General features: G+C 42.1%; 1 protein-coding gene across 2 annotated transcripts in view; it reads right to left on the bottom strand.

The window, feature by feature from the left end:
* LOC119172425 (beta-secretase) overlaps positions 1-20,327 on the bottom strand; it is a 32,582-nt gene extending 12,255 nt beyond the window's left edge. Inside the window, exons 1-6 of one of the 2 annotated variants that reach the window (XM_037423525.2) lie at positions 20,160-20,327; positions 19,784-20,044; positions 19,232-19,320; positions 17,117-17,327; positions 4,910-5,017; positions 2,066-2,188 (exon numbers count right to left, since the gene is read on the bottom strand). In XM_037423525.2, the coding sequence (XP_037279422.2) occupies positions 2,066-2,188; positions 4,910-5,017; positions 17,117-17,327; positions 19,232-19,320; positions 19,784-19,996 (744 nt within the window). In that variant the 5' untranslated portion in view covers positions 19,997-20,044; positions 20,160-20,327. The remainder of the gene's footprint in view (positions 1-2,065; positions 2,189-4,909; positions 5,018-17,116; positions 17,328-19,231; positions 19,321-19,783; positions 20,045-20,159) is intronic. The other variant, XM_075893784.1, reaches the window with a different exon arrangement.
* Between the last annotated feature and the right edge of the window lie 29 nt (positions 20,328-20,356).

The following is a 20,356-nucleotide window of genomic DNA, read 5'->3' on the forward strand; positions in this document are numbered from 1 at the left end:
TGCAAACATATATAATCACGACAAGAGAATGACTTCAAGGGCTAAACATGGCAAAACCACATGTGATATCATTACAAGGCACATTATAGCGCTGGGCACCAGAAATTTTAACCGTCTGGTATTAATTAACATGCACCGACACTGCAGAAGATACGGGATCGAATTGTGACTGGTGCAGCCGGGATGAAACACGCGACATTAGAGCCAGTAGCCAGGTGTTGTAACTACTTCACCCCTGTGATAAACCTAAAGGGCCAGTAAGCAACTCTGCAATCCAAAATTTGTGATAAATCAATAAATAAGCACTTTTATGAAATCAACATGCTGCTGCGAATTCAACATGCTGCTCCTATTCTATTTCTTATGTATATTAATGATATTCAGTTCAGTATTCACAGCATGGCCCAAATGCGGCTTGTTGCTGACGACTCTGCAGTATATACAATAGTACGTCATCCAAGGGGTCAAATCCGGCTACATAATCTACTGCAATATATCTGTTTTTAGTGCAATACATGGGGCATGAGACAGAGCGAGTCAAAAACCAAGTTTATTACATTCACCAATAAAAATGATCCGATCAATTTTCATTATACTAATGGTAACACCACTCTCGAAAAATGCCATGAGGTAAAATACTTGGGTCTTATCCTCACGTCTAATCTCAATTGAAAACTTCACATCTCCTCCATCTGTCAGGCCGCCAAATGCAAACTATCTTTCTTATGAAGGAACCCACTAACACCTCATCACATGTGAAATTAAATGCCTACGAAAATACTCAGACCCTCTTTAGAGTATGCTGATTTAATCTGGAGCCCTTACCAAAAACACTTAACTGAGAAAATTGAACGCATACAAAAAATAGCTGCCAGATTCATATAGCCTGCGTACTCTAGACAATGCAATGTCTCTGACCTTGAACAACTTTCACATCAAAGAATAGTTTCCAAGCCTAAATTCATTTATCGTTTGTACCACAATTATTTCAAAATTCCAAACTCAAGTTATTAACCTCATCCTTTCCTACACTCATTGAGAACATACCACATTAATAGAATCAAGTAACCTTGAAGCCCCGTTAACGCACACCAATATTCTCTCTTCCTCTCAGCAATTTCTCAGTGGAACAATTAACAATTTACATGCCAGTGTCATGAATTACACTACGGTAGAATGTTCTGTTACAGAAGTGCAAGTTATACATTTCTGTTTATGATTGTCATTTTTTTTCTTTCGAATGTTTATTTTTGTAACTACTCCTGCAAGGGCCAATTGAGCCTGCAGCATGTTCAATTAAAAAAAAAAAGTGGACAAAGCTGTGAACTCGAACATAATACGACCGAAGTTCCTCAAAGAAAATGTATGGCAGGTGGACACATCTGTAATCACAGGTAACTAGAAAGTGAGAGAGCTTGCAAAGAAACCAATTATCTTCAACAGATATTTCCTTAGGCTGAGCCTATATAAACTGCAGTGCCAACTCATGTCCCGGTTCTAAATTATAGGTTGCTTAGATCACAGAAATTGTGAAGAATTGGTAACTTGTCCATTGAACGAGATGACAAACCCTATGTTGGGCCAGACGGTAGCAATTGTGCAGTGAGTGCCTGTCTCACAGCCTTTTTATCCCCCGTTCACAGACTCTTGCCAACCCCAAACTTTTTTCCCCCAAATGCACACTCTACTACAGAGAAGCGAGAAGACTTGCGCCACATCCTGTGTGGCAACTCTCTAATGTAGAATGATGGGAGAATGCAGTGTACAGCTCAGACTGAGCTGCGCAACTGCATGCAGCGGGCTGCACTCATTTAAAATAGCCGAAAGCCACAAGCTTTCCACCACGTTACACCACATCAACCTGCTCATCAACAGGCTGTCACTGTAGATTGAAAATAACATGTCTTCACCACCACCATTGCCCGCGTGCCACTCTGGTACTTGCGCTTCGGTCCTTTTGCACTACAGTGGAGTGTGGTCAACCCACAGTGACTAGCACAGTGTTCCTCTATTGCCGAGTTTCTGCTTGCTTAATTTATATGCACGAGAGACGTAAGCAACTTACCTCGCTGCAGAGGCCCGGCCACTCGCTTTCCCCGACTCTGATGTTGGACACGTAAACAGAAAAGTAGGTGGGCATATAGACAGGAGTAAAAAGTGTTCCGTTCGGAATCTTTGCATTGAAGCTCTGCAAGAAGGAGGGGACGCACAAAATAAATGAATGTCAAGAAGAAAAAAAAAGAACGTCAAGTGCACCCACGGGTGAATTAACCTGATATGTGCGTGAGAGAAATGAAACATTAAAATTGACTAGAACTGGTCTGAGCCCCCCAGACGCTGCTCACCTACCCTATCCGATTCAATTCCTCCAGTGACAGCATAGATACAATGCTTACGCATTACACACTGCTTTACAATTTGTTTTTACTTCGTGCATGATAAATCAAATGTTTGTACCATGTATCAATATGAGGTATGCCCTTGAAATGCCAGGTCTGCACGTCACTGTATTACCACTTTCTACTCCCTTCATTCACAACATCGAGGCTAAGTAATTCAGAGTTATACACACAATGTCAAGGCTAATCATGAAAACTGATACAATTAAACTCCTTTATAAAAGACATGCACTGGGCAAAAACTCGTCTTTCATATAAGGTCTCTCTCATAAGCAGGGTGCAAGTACTATGCATTTCCTTATCAACCCCTATTTCGATGTGGACAAACTGCATCTCTCACACCCATTTGTCTGTTACATCGGTGCCTTTATAAAGAGGTTCAAATGCACACAAAATATAGCCACGATGTTTTTTATCATACTGCCTAAGAGATGGAACTAAATCCATGTATATTTTCCATTCCTTATCACCAGGTTGGAACACTCGTAACACACAAAGCACCACACAGTGGTGACTGCTGCTGATTTCCAACAAATATATAAATACCATTCACTAGCACGAATTGAAGTGCAAGTTGATCGACTGACTGATTCCTTAATTTATTCATATCAAGCATTTTATAAACTAGAGCTGTGGGAAAAGCAGAACTTCAGCACCATTCAACACTTTACACATGAAGGCAAAGATGCTGATTCCCCAGCCTCTCCTCCACTTTCAACTTCTGTGGAGGCCTAATTGATTTTGGCAGACAAGGATGTGCTCCCTTCGAGTCTGGAGTTCCAAATCTGCCTTGTAGACGTCAATACATAAGAACACCAGCTATTTTAGATGCTGAAAATTCCCAGCATTTGATTTTTCCGATTTTCTTCCAAACTTCAGGTGTGAACAGCATTAATCGAGCCCGCACCTCTGCCACATCTAACATCTTCATGTTGGAACCATCGTTTTCTCGATTCAACATATATGCTACTGTAGCAGCACCTAAAAGGCAGATTTGCTAGATTGTGAGAGTGTGATGGGGTGAAGCATATTGAAAATTTAAAGGGGCCACTGCTAATAGTATAAACGAAGCGAAAAAACAGCGTGCAACACAGGACAGTGACAGAGATGGACGAAACGCTGATCTGTCACTGTCCTGTGTTGTGTTACGCGTTGTTTTTTCACTTTGCTGATCATGTACCAACCAGCCCAAATAAGCACTTTAGGCCAATAGGATGTTGACTGCATTTCTTTTAAGGAAGTTCAAATAGATTGAATAGTAAAATTCTAATGTGAATTAAATCGAACAGCAAACACCGTTGAAAAATTGTTCGAAACTTCAAATATCAGCACACCCCTACTACCAACTTGATAAGAGATTACTGCAGAAAAGGCTAAGTATCAGCAATAGAACACAATACAACAAAATGAATCTAAAAAAGCGAATGAATCAAGGGCTTATTTTTTTGTTCAAAGCAACTGAATGAATTCAAGAAAGACACAGGAGGCATTATTTGTGGCTCATAAGTTCAGTATAGTAATTATTGCATAAATGAAAATGAATTTAAGTATACAGCAAACAACTTGCTGATGGCGAGGGCCAAACCTAAAACTTAATGAGTTTCAGATCCAATGCTTTACCAATCAAACTACAGAGCTGACTGCTCGCCCATCCACTTTGTTGTATTTGTGCCCACATTATCCCAGGTGTTATATACTATCCCAGGTGTTACACTATATACTATCCTATATACTAGTGTTATATACTATCCCAGGTGTTATATACTTAGCTACGGAGCAGAAACCTGGAGACTTACAAAGAGGGTTCAGCTTAAATTGAGGACGACGCAGCGAGCAATGGAAAGAAAAATGGTAGGTGTAACCTTAAGAGACAAGAAGAGAGCAGAGTGGATTAGGGGACAAACGGGGGTTAAGGATATCATAGTTGAAATAAAGAAGAGGAAATGGACATGGGCCGGGCATGTAGCGCGTAGACAGGATAACCGCTGGTCATTAAGGGTAACTAACTGGATTCCCAGAAAAGGGAAGCAGGTTAGGGGGAGACAGAAGGTTAGGTGGGCAGACGAGATTAAGAAGCTTGCGGGTATAAATTGGCAGCAGCAAGCACAGGACCGGGTTAATTGGCGGAACATGGGAGAGGCCTTTGTCCTGCAGTGGACGTAGTCAGGCTGATGATGATGATGATGATATCCCAGGTGTATTAGCGAGTGCCACTTGTAGCTGTGGCAATGTATGTAACAAATGATGTGTAACAAAACAGCTCATTGATCCGTAACATTAGTCAGACAGGACAGATCACATGAGTAGCAACCATTTGAGTTATGTACTTATCTTCGTAACACAAAAAACAAACCCATACAATAGCAATCCTTATACTAAGCAGTGGTGTTGACAACCAGCATGTGACACAGATAATCTAAATATTGCAGCTCCAGAAAATGAATGTGCATCGATTTTTTGAAGGGAGTGGTGAAAAGTGGGCGAAAAGAAAGACACCATAGAAAGCTCACCAATGCCCCAAAGTTTTGTGCCGAGCCCATTTCGTGCTTATCACAGTAGGAGAGCACAAAGTGAGTGATGCCCTTTTCAGCGGTCAAGGCCTCCATAAAACTCTGTTGCTGTGGTTGGAATAAAATAAAAAGAAAAAACTTCACGTAAGAAAGACACCAGTAAAAAAAGTTGAGTAAAAAATAAGCTACCCATACTCAAGATTATCTCATAGAATTGGTACAATGAAATAAAAAATGATTTAAATTATCATGAATGATATTTACTGAGATTTCTGGCATCTAAAAAGGGCATGATCAGTCATACAAACTGCTGACAGCATTTTTTTTACTAATGCCCCGAAACCTTTTTTCAAGGAATTACAAAAAGGCAAGACAAAAATGGTAATAAATGAAGCATGAATTTACTAGCCCACAAACTCGGTATGCCAGAAACAAATATCATTTGTAAACCATATCTCTCAAAATGCATAAAGCAGACAATATGGTGCATTAGTTCTCAGGTATACTGCAATGTTATTTATGCAAATAACCAAACTCATCTGAATTTGACTTGGTAGTCAATAATTAAACTCCTGGGCTGTTAAAGACAAAAAAAAAGAAAGGTATCCCAGTTGACATTTCGCACGAACAGGTTGAAAAATGAGATACTCGAGTAGCATCGACAGCTGATAAGCTTGGTCTCTCCATTTGTCGCGCAAAATGGAAAAGCTACCACAAAAGCTTTTTACAGTGTAAAAAGTCTTATGGTGGATTCCAATGGGAGAACAGGTACACTGAGAACCCCTCTTCGGAGTGGAAGCTTCCTTAATGCCTTGGCAGCAGAAGTGGAGCCATCTTTTGCAACTGCCAAGATGGCGGAAACATGCTCTTTTCTTACAGTGCCCACTTAGAGATCAAGTGCTTTGATATGTTAGTGCAAATTGTACGTTAGTTTTATATTAAGAGACAGTTGTTCCCGATGAGATAACACACAGAAACGAGTATAGGTGACTGAATTTCCCAAGTACTTTGCCTCCAATCGGAGGCAAAGGAAAACTTACTAAGGAAAACTAGTAACACGAAGGCACACTTGGAGCACTATACTACCCGAAAAAGTTTCCACATTACACTTATTGGGCCTGCAAAGGAAACGCTACGTTCTTAATTGCTGAACGGTGATACTTTATCATGCCGCTAGTAAGATGGCCCCCGCAGCCGCCATCTTGCCAGAGGCAGGGCTTCATTCCTAGGCAATGATTTCCACTCCAGCAATTTTTTTAATCCTCCTTAGGAGGGAGTAGGAGCGCTGTCATCCACTGGTAGAACGAGCGAACTTTCGCTGCATCGAAACAAGATTGAAGTGCCTTCGCCCGAAAAGCAGAGTAGGCCTGATTATGGAAAAAATTGCATAACTTTTAAAAATCAGATTCTACTTATTCGTCTCAATTTCTCTTCAGCCAGCGAGCATGGAGGCAAGAGTACCAACCATGTGTAGTTTGACACAACTCATGTTGGCCGCGTTGGATCCGTTCGTACGAATAGCGATGATGACTGCTGCGAAGTGTGTAGAGCTATGTTTAGTGAGTGCATTGTCATAGGCGTGTGCAAAAGGGGTCGGGGAAGGGGGCAACCAGGCCCCATAGTCACCTAAGAGAAGGGAGGTGCAAAGTCTGCCCAGAACATAAAAGTAGTGAAAACGTAGTGAAATATTTGACTGCGATAAGGCGTACAGAACATATCGTTATGACCATGACGTCCGTATCGGTGGGGGCGTGCTCGTTGCTGTCAATGAAGCGTTTAATTCCTCTGTGGTTCCGATCAGGTCATCCTTAGAAATAGTATGTGTGCGAATCATTTTTTCCTGTCGTGACTATATTTTGTGTGCATGTTATCGATCCCCAGCTCCTTCTCCCTCCTTTTGTTCTGAACTTCACGATGTTCTGAATCTGCTGATTGTACGTTATCCCGATTCCCCCTTGATCCTTATGGGTGCTTTCAATTTTCCCGGTATTGTATGGCGTGCAGACTCCGTTAGCGTAAAACAAAACTTACCAGAAAATATAAAATTTTTGAATTTGTGTACGGACTTTAACCTCACTCAGCTTGTTCTTGAGCCCACGTGGTCAACATCAACCTGTTCTAACACTTTAGACCTCGTACTTACAACTTCACCTGATCTCGTTTCTTCGATAACTTATCTCGACAGACTAAGTGATCACATGTTACTACATTTCACCGCGCAAGCTCACCGCCCCTCGAGATCTAAGGTTTTCAATATTATTAGGGATTATTCGCGTGCCAACATGGCACTAATTACAGCAGAAATGGAACGTTTTACCGAGGAATTCATAACTAACTATGAAGAACGATCTGTAAATGATAACTGGTTGCTTTTCAAAAACAAATTATTATCTTTGCTCAAAGAACATGTACCCACCAGAAGGATTTGCACTAAACCCCGCTCTCCTTGGTTTAGTTCCACTTTACGCCGACTCCGCAACAAAAAGAAGCGTCTGTTCCGAAGCACTAAACGTTTTAACCTCCCCAGCCGTTGGTCTGAGTACTATAGCATAAACAAGGAATATAACGACGCTGTTAGCAATGCAAAAACAACATTTTTTAATTCCACACTGCCTGCTCTTCTTCAGACTAATCCCCGCAAATTTTGGAGCATAATGAGAGGTGAATCTCGATCTAATATTCAATTAACATGTTCTGACCTGGTTGTACCACCTGACCAATGCTGCACAGTTCTGAATAATGCTTTTTCTTCAGTGTTTCAAGCAACAGCCCCTTCATTATATCCCCATGTACCCCATGCCGATTTTCCGCCCATAGAACCTATTTTTGTTGGCTGGGTGGGCTTAACTAGGCTAATTCAGGGTTTAAAAATGTCTTCTTCTGCAGGCCCCGATGAAATTTGCTCTAAAATGTTGAAATTAACAGAAGTGTATTCATCCATTGTCCTTGCAAAACTTTTTCATCAGCCATTACAGTGTTCATCGCTACCCGCTGATTGGAATTCCGGAAAGGTGGTTCCCGTCTATAAGTCAGGTAACCCGCATCTTCCAGAAAACTATCGACCAATATCTCTCACAAGCATTTCCTGTAAGCTACTCGAACATATTATTTTCTCTCATTTAATGGACTTCCTTGAAACAAATTCCTTTTTTCATCCTTCCCAACATGGCTTCAGGAAAACATTTTCATGCGAAACCCAACTAGTATCTTTCACTAACGATGTCTTTGCCAATTTTGACGAAGGTTACGACACTCATTGCATTTTTCTTGATTTTCATAAGGCGTTCGATACCGTTTCTCATGAACTTCTCCTCGTTAAATAAATCAATTGAACCTTGACCCTAATGTGCTTGGCTGGATTAAGTCCTTTCTCTCAAACAGGTCGCAATGTGTCATTGCTAACAACTGTTCTTCCGATACCTCTGCCGTAACATCAGGGGTGCCGTAGGGCTCTGTGTTAGGTCCATTGTTATTTTTGATTTATATAAACGACCTTCCTAACTGTGTTAAGTTTTCAACCATTAAATTATTTGCTGATGATTGTGTGCTGTATTCCAAAATCACTAACCCAACTGATTCTATCAGACTTCAGAATGACCTAGATAACGTGTCTCTTTGGTGTTGTGACTGGCGGATGAAACTTAATTCAACCAAATGTAAAAGCATGCGTGGATCTCGAAAAACTTCAGCTTCTAACACTTGCATGTATCTTCTTAATGATGCTCCTTTATCCTCAGTGCACTCGTATAAATATCTTGGGCTTAACATTACTAACAATCTATCCTGGCAGAAACACGTCGAATACGTCACTAATAATGCTAACCGCATGCTCGGATATTTGCGACGAAACTTTTCTTCCGTACCCATGTCAGTAAAACTAAACCTTTACAAAACGTTAGTACGCTCTAAACTGGAATACGCATGCGCCATCTGGGATCCCGGTCAAGTAACCCTAACTCTCACTCTAGAAGCCGTTCAAAACCGCGCAGCCCGTTTCATTTTGTGCAATTATTCCCGTCATGCCAGCGTCACAGCCATGAAAAAAACTCTGAACCTAACCGACTTATCGTTCCGTCGAAAATGCTCTCGCCTCTCTCTTTTTCATAAAATTTATCATTACAATCCATCTTTAAAAGAGAGCCTTCTCTCTTCTCCCTCTTACATTTCACCTCGTTTCGATCATTGCTTTAAAGTAGGTGTGCCATTTTGCCGAACAAACCACTACAGTGATTCCTTCATTCCCAGAACAAGCAAAGACTGGAACTGCCTTTCCGCTGCCACCGCATCCCTCATCGACCCTGCAAACTTCAAACTCTCTATTTTGCAGCAATTGTAACATTTCGCCTACTTTTTGTTGTATAACCCCCATTCCTTTCTGTAAAGCCTTCGGGCACGGAAAGTATTCAATAAATAAATAAATAAATAAATAAATAAACATTTACTTAATAGGGGAAGGGGGGGGCACTGCAAGGAACCTCCACCCCGACAAAGAAGAGAAACTCTGCACATGCCTATGTGCGTTGTTACACTAACACGGTACAAAACTGTAAAGAGGATAATGGTGCACACGTGACCGACAGATTTCACGCATGTTTTGCAGCTGTCACGCAGACAATGCTGAGACTTCGAATGTTTTGATCACATGGTGCATTTCTACTCGCTCATCACTTGCATCACCTGCACTCCTGAAGCGAGTCACATTCCAGTGGCAGATTGAATGGCCCTGCTGTCAATGCTCTGCACCACCCTCCTCACTGTATGACCCCTATACTTCTGTTTTCTCAATAAAATTCATGAATGAAAAGCCACCAGGCCACTAAAACTCGTCATGGAACTTAAGAGTTATTGATAAACAAGAACTGCCACAGCACATCACTCATGAGGCATAATGGTGCATAACTTTCAATGCAAAAAAATCAATGTAGAATGTTGTACATTATAAACTACAAAACAAAAGAAGGTAACGTTTTCGAATGTTCTCTACAAATATTGTGTCGGCCAGGCCAGTAGCCAGGGTCCCAGCCCCTGAATTTCGAATGGTGAGGGGTATGCTACGGAGAATATTTTGTAGAACCTCGTTAATTCTTTTAATCAAGTGGGTTATCGAATTAACAGAACATGCAAAATGTGGAATGTGAGGAACTTGAAATTATTCAAATTAATCAGGGCTGATCCTTTATGCTGTGCCCACTAGTTGGTGGCTCCGAGGGTTATGTTTGCCGGCAATACGTGGTCAAAGTTTTGCCGAAAACAAAGGGGGAGGGGTGAATCGCGAGCCTAGCTGCTGTCACTGCAAAAAAAAATTAAAAAAAAAAAAACGTAATGCACGTCTGCGAAAAACAAGGAATCTTCACTGCAGCACAGTAGTGACACGTGGGCGGCATGTCGCCTACTTCTCACTGTGTCAGCACGTCACGATGCGGCCATTCGCTCAATCTTTCTCGTAAAATAAGAAATTTAATGATGAACACCGTGATGAAAATCGTCGCGATCTGTTTTGGCTGGCAAACATCATCATTGAAGCTTTCCACCCTAGTTTTCGAAGTAGGCATTGCAGGCGAAAACTCCGCCAGTAGTGCAAGTGTGCAAATTGCTGGAGCAACTGGCATTCGGAGGTTTGTATACATCGCGAATTTTTCCAGACTGTCCTTTATTATATTTCTTCAAAGACCAAGATAAAATGTGTAAATCGTGACGCACTGACGTAATGAGAAACATGCGACACGCTGACCGCATGTCTCTGCTGTGTTGCAGTGAAGCACGTCTTGTTTTTCGTAGGTGCATATTTCAGTTGATCACCAGATCGTTTTTTATATATCTTATTTTTAATGCTGGAAGTAGCGAGGCAGGGGTGCTTCAGCTACCACTCATTAATATCGCTAATGTACATTGCCTAGTGACTCTTTAGGGTAATCCTTTTCGCGTATTTGCGGCGAAATCGGGATTGGGAATTGGCACACTGCACCCAAAGTTTTCGCACTAAACGAACTTGTGCTGACCGCTGCTTCACATTATCCGCTCAAGCTTACATTGCAAAATATGGGACCGCCGAAGTACTTCGAATTAAGCGGGATTTCTAAATAACCAAGTTCGAATTAACCAGGCTTCACTGTCGGCGTTTTTCCAGACGTTGAACAAGTACCTCCCCCCCCCCCCCCCGCCCCCAGAGAAAAGAAAAAATTAATTCCTTGCTACGGGCTTTGTATCGACAGTGCAGATTTACAGCCAATTTCATAACACATGCTTGTTAATTACTTTTTATGAATTACTCTACTGAGCACCTCAATATACCCTTCAGCGGTGCCGCCTTTGTGTATGTAACTTGTTGATGCCAGTTGTGTCGACTTGTGGTCACAACAGAGCAACATACAGAACTCATAGGATGAACTTAACCTTCTCCATAGTCCATATGTCTTCACTTTACCTAACTGCTCAGCATATGACTTTCATCTATGACTTTAGTGAAGAAACTGTGACGTTAGATGGCTCATCCCACATTTAGCACTACACGAACAAAGTCCAAATTGCTACTTTTCTTTCCCAAAATGAAACCAAACACTCCTTGCACAAACATTTGAAGACTATCATTTCATTTTTTTTTGTGTCGAAATAGAACATGACAGACTGCAGAAAAACTTAATATTTAATTATATACTAATTACACTCACACCTCATTATAACAAATTGCTTTTTGCTCGAAAATAAGTTCATTATATCCAGAAATTTGTTATAAAGGTATGCTCCTAACACTACAGTCACTACAAGACCATTTTTCCTTTACTTCGTTTAAACCAATGTTTCGTTAAAACCGGGTTGGTTATATCAAGGTTTGAGTGTACAATTATTGACAGAAACTCACACAACGCATTGCTTTATTTCCTTTCCTATAATGTAATATTGAGTTCCTTGAAATAATGCTGTCAATTCGACACATTTATACATAGTGCATCATAATTTGTGCCTTAAACAGATATACCGAAGGCTTTTATAGGCTGTTGTTAACAGAGGTGCTTTCATCTGCCCAGAGCCTGTTGCATTCTTCGTTTCCCAACCCTGTTCGGTGAAAACACAGTTCGAGACCAGCAAACATTGGGATTTATTTCTTTCTGATCACAAAAAAGTACATGTGTGAAAAAAATATTAATAAAAACAGAAGGGCTAAAAAGATTAATTCAGTCACCAAATAGAGTAATTAGTATTTGTTACTTGTAACTACAATGTAAAAAACCTCCTTCAACCTCCAAACTAAGCTCTTCATTCTTGAATAAAACCTTGAGGCCTCAAACTTAGGGCCACATTCCAGGTTTAAATAATGTGCGATTTGTTGGTTTAGTCCACAGTTGAAACCCTTCCTGCTAGCTACTGAGCTTAGTCATGCTAGTTGTCTAGACAGACCATTCGAGTGATGGGCCTACTGCCAGCAAGTCACACGCATACCCTAAAAAGTGGGCACAGGGATGACCGCCATCGTAGCTCAGCAATAGAGAAACGGACGCGTCACTCAAAGGTCGCAGGTTCGGATCCAGCCGGTGGCAAGTTATCTTTTCGTCCACTTTTTTTTTTTCATCCCATTTCCATTACAAATACTTTTTATGACAACCCCTGGCATTATTATCTGTTAGTCCTTATTAATACTGTATACTTCGGTATAGTTCCCTGAAATGGAACTATTGAATTTAGTTTTTTGAACAAAGTAACTTGTCACAGCTTTACTGATGTACTCAGAATCAAAGCCAAGCTAGCAATTGAGAAAGCGATGGCCCGATTATGCAATCGTGTTGCGCTCTTGATGTCGATAGTATAATTGGGCACCCCATGCACCGTCTTCTCAATCGCTAGCCCGGTTTTATTCGCTCCTTGGTGAACACATCGACCGTGCAGCAAGAAAATGAATGTCTGTGCGCGTAACACAGGCCATTTCAAACTACTGCAGAATGCTTACTGCAAGTACCGTTGTTCAGTGCCCACTACGCGTCCGTGAGGTATCACGCATATCTGTACACTCTGTTGATTCTGTTGCCGAGTGCTATTATGATTAACTATGCCTGAGCACTTTGTAATGGGTAGGTCTTTGAAGTACCCACTCATTCAATTCACATGTTTCGATGCTTGGTGTGATTACGCTTCTGCCACGCAATATATGATGCGTCAAGGAGACTTCTCCCACTAAATGACATTCCTAGACACTCAAACCTCATGTTACAATGTTTATATTTAAGGGCACGCTTCCTTTGTTAGACACAAGAATAATGAGAACTAACAGATAATGATGCGAGAGAAATTATAGGGGATGTTATTAGAAGCAATTGTAATGTAAATGTGAAGAAAGAAAGTGAGCGAAAAGATAACTTGCCACTGGCAAGATCCGAACCTCCGACCTTCAAATGACGCGTTCGATGCTCTACCACTGAGCTACAGTGGCAGTTATCCCCCCGTCCACCTTATAGGGTATATATGTGCGTTTAAATGCGGGAGCATCGGTTAGCCCCACCTGTTGGTGGTGAGTGCAAAACACTCTTCTTGCCTGTTTGGCATCACATAGTAAGTGATCATATTAAGAGATGGCAGCTGACCAATAATCCCTCGCGTACCACCTCAAGGCATCATGTCTGCCAGAACAAGACCCTCACTATGAATGAAGGAAAGGGTAGATTTACAGGCTTACCGTATTTACTCGATTCTACCGCGCCCTCGATTGTAACGCGCACCCGACTTCCACCGTGAAAAAAAAAAAAAAACGTAAGATATCAATTGCAACGCGCACCCATTTCTCTCGCTGGCCCGCACGATCACACCACTCGAAAAAACGACTCCTTTCGGGAGCATCTTCCATTTAAATATGAGGTACGGGCGAAGCTTGTGCCCATCTGACGTGTAACAGACCATTGCCGTCACTGTAGTTTTACCGTAAACCGATGTCAGCACGCGAACTTGCTTCGCCCCCTTCTTCTCGACGGTTGTGGTGCCAGGCATGTCGAAGTAAAGAGGCGTCTGATCGGCATTCCCGATTTGCCCAAGCAGGTAGCCGTTGTTGCGCCGCAAGTTTAGGACGAACCTCTGAAAACTGTGAAGCTTTTCATCGTACTCCTCCGCAAAACTTTTCGCATATGCATGTTCCCCTTCGGAGGAAAAAGCCTTTCCTCTTCATAAAGTTAGTTAGCCAGCACCTGCTCGCTTTAAAACTGGCTCCACATTAGACCTTTTTCTAAGACTAATTGGATAGCCCGCACTTGAAGCAGTTCTGTCGTCACGGGCCGCTGTGCGACTCGCTGCTCAAGCCCATACTCGCCGAGCAGCTCCTTAATTTGCGGAAACCGACCCTGGTGTGGTCCACAGAAGCCTTTGCGTGAAGTTTTGCTGTCGACAATCTTCTGCTTTTGTTTCCGCCGGTCCCGCACGCACATTTCGGGAACTCCGAATGACCGCGATGCGGCCCGATTTCCGTCCGTTTCTGCACACGCGATGACTTTTCTTTTAAAAGCGGCATCGTGATGCACTCGAGTTTTGGGAGTCGGCCCATCCACGCCGTCGATTCAAATGCACTACTAGATGACGAACTCCTCAGCACACGCACGAAGTGCCGCACATGAAAAACACATAGGCAGAAATGGCCGACGCGCTATGCCGACGCACGTAGGGGGCGGCCATTTTGGATTTGCCGATGGCAATAGATTGACCGTAATTTTTTTGTTCGTACTCAATTCTAACGCGCGTGCGATTTATGAACTCGCTTAACCGGAAAAAAGGTGCGCGTTAGATTCGAGTAATTATGGTACTTTCTTTGTTAGACACAACATTAATGCAAACTAAGAGACAGTAATGCCAGGAAAAGTACAGGGGATGTTATTACAAGAATATGTAATATAAATGTGAAGAAAGAAAGTCGACGAACAGATACCTTGCTACCGGCACGATTCGAACCTGTGACCTCCCTCGTTTAAACGAGCCCTGCAACACTTCTTGAGCATGGTCAGAAAACGCTGCCGATCGGTAGTAGAGGCTCCCGAGAACATGTGAGCCAAATATTATAGCACAGCACCACAGCCTGGAATTCACAATTAATTATCAAAGTTAGCTATCAATTGCTTTCTCTTCTCTCACCAAATGATGGAAGATGCTCACAAATCCCTCGCAGAAGGCCTTATATCAGCCATTGGTTTATTTGAAAATGGCGCGCTCAGTGGTTACAGGGATTGCTGCGGGAGGCTGCGACTTGTCCTTACGTGCCCGCGTGATCACACTGAAAAAGCAGTGTATTTGATGTAGAAAAAGAGAAAGTGCTCAAGGTCACCAGGTGCGTCCTCCCTCCCTGCTTAGCTTCCAGCGCGTTTGCTGGGATAAGAGAAGAGAGAATGCGATGGCAGAGTGCGACAAATCTTTGCAAGTCCGCTTATACTGGACAGATTCTTAAAATTTCTGCGACTTTGGATTCGTGAGCCAACAAGTTCTTTTATTTCAATGAATCCATTACATAGTCACTTGAAAAAGTGTTTCAGCGCACCTTTAAATGCACATATATACTCTAAAATGTGGATGGGAGGATAGCTGACACTGATTCTCAGTGGTAGAGCATCGAACACGTTATTCAAATGCCGCAGGTTCGAATCCTGCCGGTGGCACGTTATCTTTTCGTCCACTTTTAATTCTTCACATTTACATTTCAATAGCTTCTAATAGCATTCCCTATACTTTCCCTGGCATTATTGTCGGTTAGTTTTCATTAATTATAACAATGTTGCATCTAACACGAAATTAAGTTTTTTATACAAGAAGATTTGCTACAAAGATTTATTCCTAACCCTATATCTATTGCAAGACTATTTTTTCAGTTACTTCGTTATAACTGATATTTTGTTATACCGGGTGCATTATATACAGGAATGAGTGTCGCGTTTATTTGCCAAAGCAGTTTTAAGCAAAGGCGAGGCTCTGCAGTAGAGCACTTGCTTGCCACATAGAGAACTTGAGTTTGAATCCTACTCGATCCAAAGCTACTCATTTATTTATTTTATTTACCTCTTCCTTAATTTTTTTGGTCTCGAACAACGCCTACATTCGCAATGCCAACAGACTGTTGCGCCACCAAGCGTAATTCAGGGGTGTCCTCTTGAGGATGGTCAGCAGGCAGAATCTGCCTCGTAGGCCTGTGCTAGCGACAGTGTTATAAATACGTTAGCAAGAAATGAACACTAACCAATTTGCATGTTTCCTGAATCAGTTAATAAACCGGACTGCCTGTGAGACGGTAAACCCCATTTATTGTTGGAAGACAGGAAGTTTTCAGGAAGGGAAAAATGTGGTAACTCGCAGTTTCGATTATAGCCCGCAAAGTACACATATCAGCTTCGCGAGATTTTCTGCAGCCACGTAGGTTATTTAAATGTTATCGTCGGACTTTTGTAGTTGAAACACACCTTTAGTATAGTACACACCTTTAGTTTAGTACACGCGTATAGCATTCTTCAGTGCTTTTGTCGTGCATTAAACCCATAGCATTCATTGTAGGCGGAAAGTAGCGCAGGCTCGCGATTTGCTATCGAAAACATGGTCAACGCTGTGCCGCTTGTTTTTGTGCATTTGTTGATAGATGGCAGCACAATGGAAGCAATTCGCTAGTCAACAGGTTTCAGAGCGAAATGTTCTCCGCGCCCAGATAAACGTGGTGAGCGATGTGGTGTTGGTGTGGTCAAAGTCGTTCGGGGGAGGGAATTCCTCAGATTGCTTCCAGCAGTGATGTCGAAAAAAACCATCGTGACGATGATTTTTTTACTGGGCATAGAAGGTAGTCAATGCTCCGAAAGTGACAGCAGCGATGAACGATCAGCTGCTAACTCACGAGATGTGAGTTACACTTCACGCCCCCTCGTGCATTATTGTTTTTTCACACCCGAAAATCACTTTGATAGTATTTAACGTACGATATCCTTAAGCAAGGTCAAATGCAATACTCAGGCCATCAACGCAATACAGTTAAAACTCGACTAAATGAAACTGAGGAACCCATGAATTATTTACTTAAACTGAAAACTTCGTTAAATCAGGAAACAAAATGGCCTATAGGGGACTGCAGGGAGAATCCGAATTCGTTCGCTCAATGAAGGTATTCGTGAAATCGGCTTTCATTAAATCGAGTTCTACTTTTATTAGTATTAGTTAGTGCCAACGACTGGTTCACACAATTATAATGATGATGAGAAAAGAGCTCACCCTGGTGAGGTGTGGAAAAGCTAGTCCCCACAGACCCTGTCGTCGTGCATTGGGTGGGAACATGTCCACCGAGGAAGCTATCGCAATAAGGGGCACCCTAAGGGACATTGACGTCATGTCTCGTAGGATGTCGCTACCGGCCGTTCCATTGTAACCGCCCGTGACGAACCTCTTTGACACATCTTCCGTACCCGCAACGTACGTTGCTGACCTGAAATGAGTAAGGTCCACGTGAAAAAAATAAAAAAAACGAATAAAAATTTTTACACTTTCTAGTTATAGGCGATTTTTAAGGGGCCTCACAAAACCTTTTTAGTGATGTCACAAAATAATACTGCCAACATGTACCCAAGCCACCTACAACAGCAGAGTAGCCATAACTTTTTTTTGGGGGGAGGGGGGGGGTGAATTTACCAATACTTAACAATTTGTTCAACAGTAGGACACATACATCCCACTGGAAAAAAAGTTTTCTACCACATCACCCATCACACTTGCAGTGCTAGCATCACACTTGCAGTGCAGTGCTACATTACTCACATCTTAGGTGAGTTTTCGTTGTCTCCAAGAAAAACTTTTTACTGTGCTTTCGAAGGGTGAAAGTAACGTTACAATGGAATGGAAGTTCGGTCAGCGTTGTAGGATAGATACAAAATTTTCCTGTTTTTGAGATAGATAGAACCTACAAATCAAAATTTTGGACAATTTCCTATTTTTCTGGTTTTCCTGAGAGGTGATTTTAGCTTTTAGTGATCTCATGTTTTCTTGTAAACTTGCATAACAACTTTACTGATAAATGCATCCAAGCAAACCCCTTTGAAATAGCCCCCTCATACCTCAGTGAAATTGCGGATTTTAGTACGAGGAAATATCTTTCTTTTTATATAATATACCTTTTTAAAAGTAGGCACATATTCAGGACAACAGCTATACTAGACAGTTTTGACAGCAAAAGTAAGGACAGTCAAATAAGCTAACAAAGAATAGTTGGTGCTTGCGATGAAGTAGGCTTTGGAGAAACAGAACAGAGCGCAATGAAGGCTCATAAGACGTGGCGTTCTTCAGCTTTTCTCTTCAACTTTTCAACTACAACTTTTCTCTTCACAACTCAAGAACTGATACTCTGCAGACTTGCTTTGCCCGTTCCATCCCGAATACCCATTAAAGCAATTGAGACATGGTGCTTTCATGCGGCAGTAAGACGGTGTTTTCCCACTTTTTCAAAACACTCTCATGAATGAGTGGGACATATAAGTCCCATTTTTTAGTATACTAAACTACTGGCTTGATTTTGATAAAATTTTTTCTATACTATTTCCTTGTAGTTTATATCAATATACCACAGTTGTTTTTAATATCACTGAATCAAAAATATAGGCAAACGGACAAAGTGTTAATGTATGTTTGGGCATCTATTAGTATGAGTGCCTGGGTCATGGTAAACTGGAAAATTCCAGAGGGAAGCGAATGAACTCCCTCTTCCCCCTCCGTCCACATTGGAGCCCTGCAGATATGTGAGCTAGTCCTTGCAATGCAGTATGACGCATAGAATTTACGATGAAATTTCAAAGTGAGCAGCTGAAAACTACTCACTTCTCTTGATAAATCGTGCCATATAGTGAAAATTAGCTGTATTATATACCCAAATGCACATGGATTACTGGCTGATTTGAGCATTGCGAGCTCCCTGGCTGCAACAGCCTGCTCCGACATACCCATACTGTTCTCTACAGCACAGTGTTACGCTATAGAATTACACGAGCCCGTCACAATGAAAGTGAGCGGCACGTTCACAGAAAAGAAGAAAGTGCTCAAAATCATTACGTGTGCTGACGTACAGGCATAGCTTTTACCTCGCTAGGAAAATAACTAGGGATAAATCGCTTTACAGTCTACCACAAGTTCCTGTAACACAACTTGTACGTGGCAGATTCTGAAACTTTTTGCGACAGTCAATTCGAAAGGCAATCAACTCTGCCAGTAAGTTCATTCAATGATTACTTGAGTGCTGCGGGCACATTTAATACTTAGTTCTTGTTTACTACAATTTTTGCATGCTCAAATAAGGTACTTGTAGTCTGGTGCTTCAGTTCCAAAAGGTTTCTCGCAACCCACCTATTTGTAAAGAAGTATGTAGGCAGGTTGTTGTCGTCTGACGCTGCAACTGCGATGTCACTGCTCCCTGTATCTACGTATAAGTTTATCTGAAAAACGTAGGTGGTCGACAGAGATCAAGTCCACAGCACATACACAGTGAAAATTGACACAAGTTATCTGCAGAGGCTCCACATGGTCTAAGCTTAAAGTATGCTCAACTTTGACAAACCACGACTCCTGTCAGCAACTACATTACAGGCACGTAACTTAAATGCACAGATCTGCGAAAGCATACGTCAAAATGCCGAACACACTAGTTCAATTTTTCTTAACAGCATAAGAAATCGACATAACTTGTGTCAATGCACACATAAGTATAAAAATTGAAATATGATAAATCAAGCTCTCCGAGTCACACACTGTCGACTTTGACAATCCAGCAAAATTTTCACGAGCAGCCGTTTGAGTACTAATGTCTGATCAATGAACACATGCTACTTAATGAAGCCATCTAATAATGAAAAACGCCGGATGACGCTTTAAAAAAAAAAGGGGGGGGGGGTTACACACGTGTTGTGGAGGTGTTCCGAGGTACACTTTCGCAATGAAGCCCTCAGCGGCTGCGCCTTCGATGGCTTGGCCTTCGAGGCTCGTGAACTTCGTCGGTCGCACGGCAGGCCGTACGGGAAAGGCGATGATCCCATCGCTGTCAGAAGCGCTTCCCAGCGTTTCACTGACTAAAAACAGTACAGTGAGCGCTACCAGTTGAAAATACAGAAGCATTTGACCCGCGATCCAACATTGGGCACGGCGACCAAGTGGGCTTCGATTCTGCGAGAGGGTTAAAACCGCAGAAGGTGAACACCGAAAGAGCACTGGCTGGGAAGACCACGGAACGGTAAACTAAACTGCTGAAAGAGCAGCGCGCACAGCTGGCAGTACTCACTTCAGTTACGATGCGCTGCGACTTGTCAAGGCGCAGCAACTCCGCTCGGTGTCAGGCGCTGTGTGTAGTAAACTGTATACACAACTTCCTGCACCTGCCGACGAACAAGAGACGATTGCCTACCGAAGCAATCGCGACGCAACATCCATTCAACGTCACAGAACACGCTCCGTGCTTGCGCACTTGTTGACGCGGAT

The sequence above is a fragment of the Rhipicephalus microplus genome, chromosome 4 (assembly GCF_043290135.1).
Source record: "Rhipicephalus microplus isolate Deutch F79 chromosome 4, USDA_Rmic, whole genome shotgun sequence".
Lineage (NCBI taxonomy): Eukaryota > Metazoa > Arthropoda > Arachnida > Ixodida > Ixodidae > Rhipicephalus > Rhipicephalus microplus.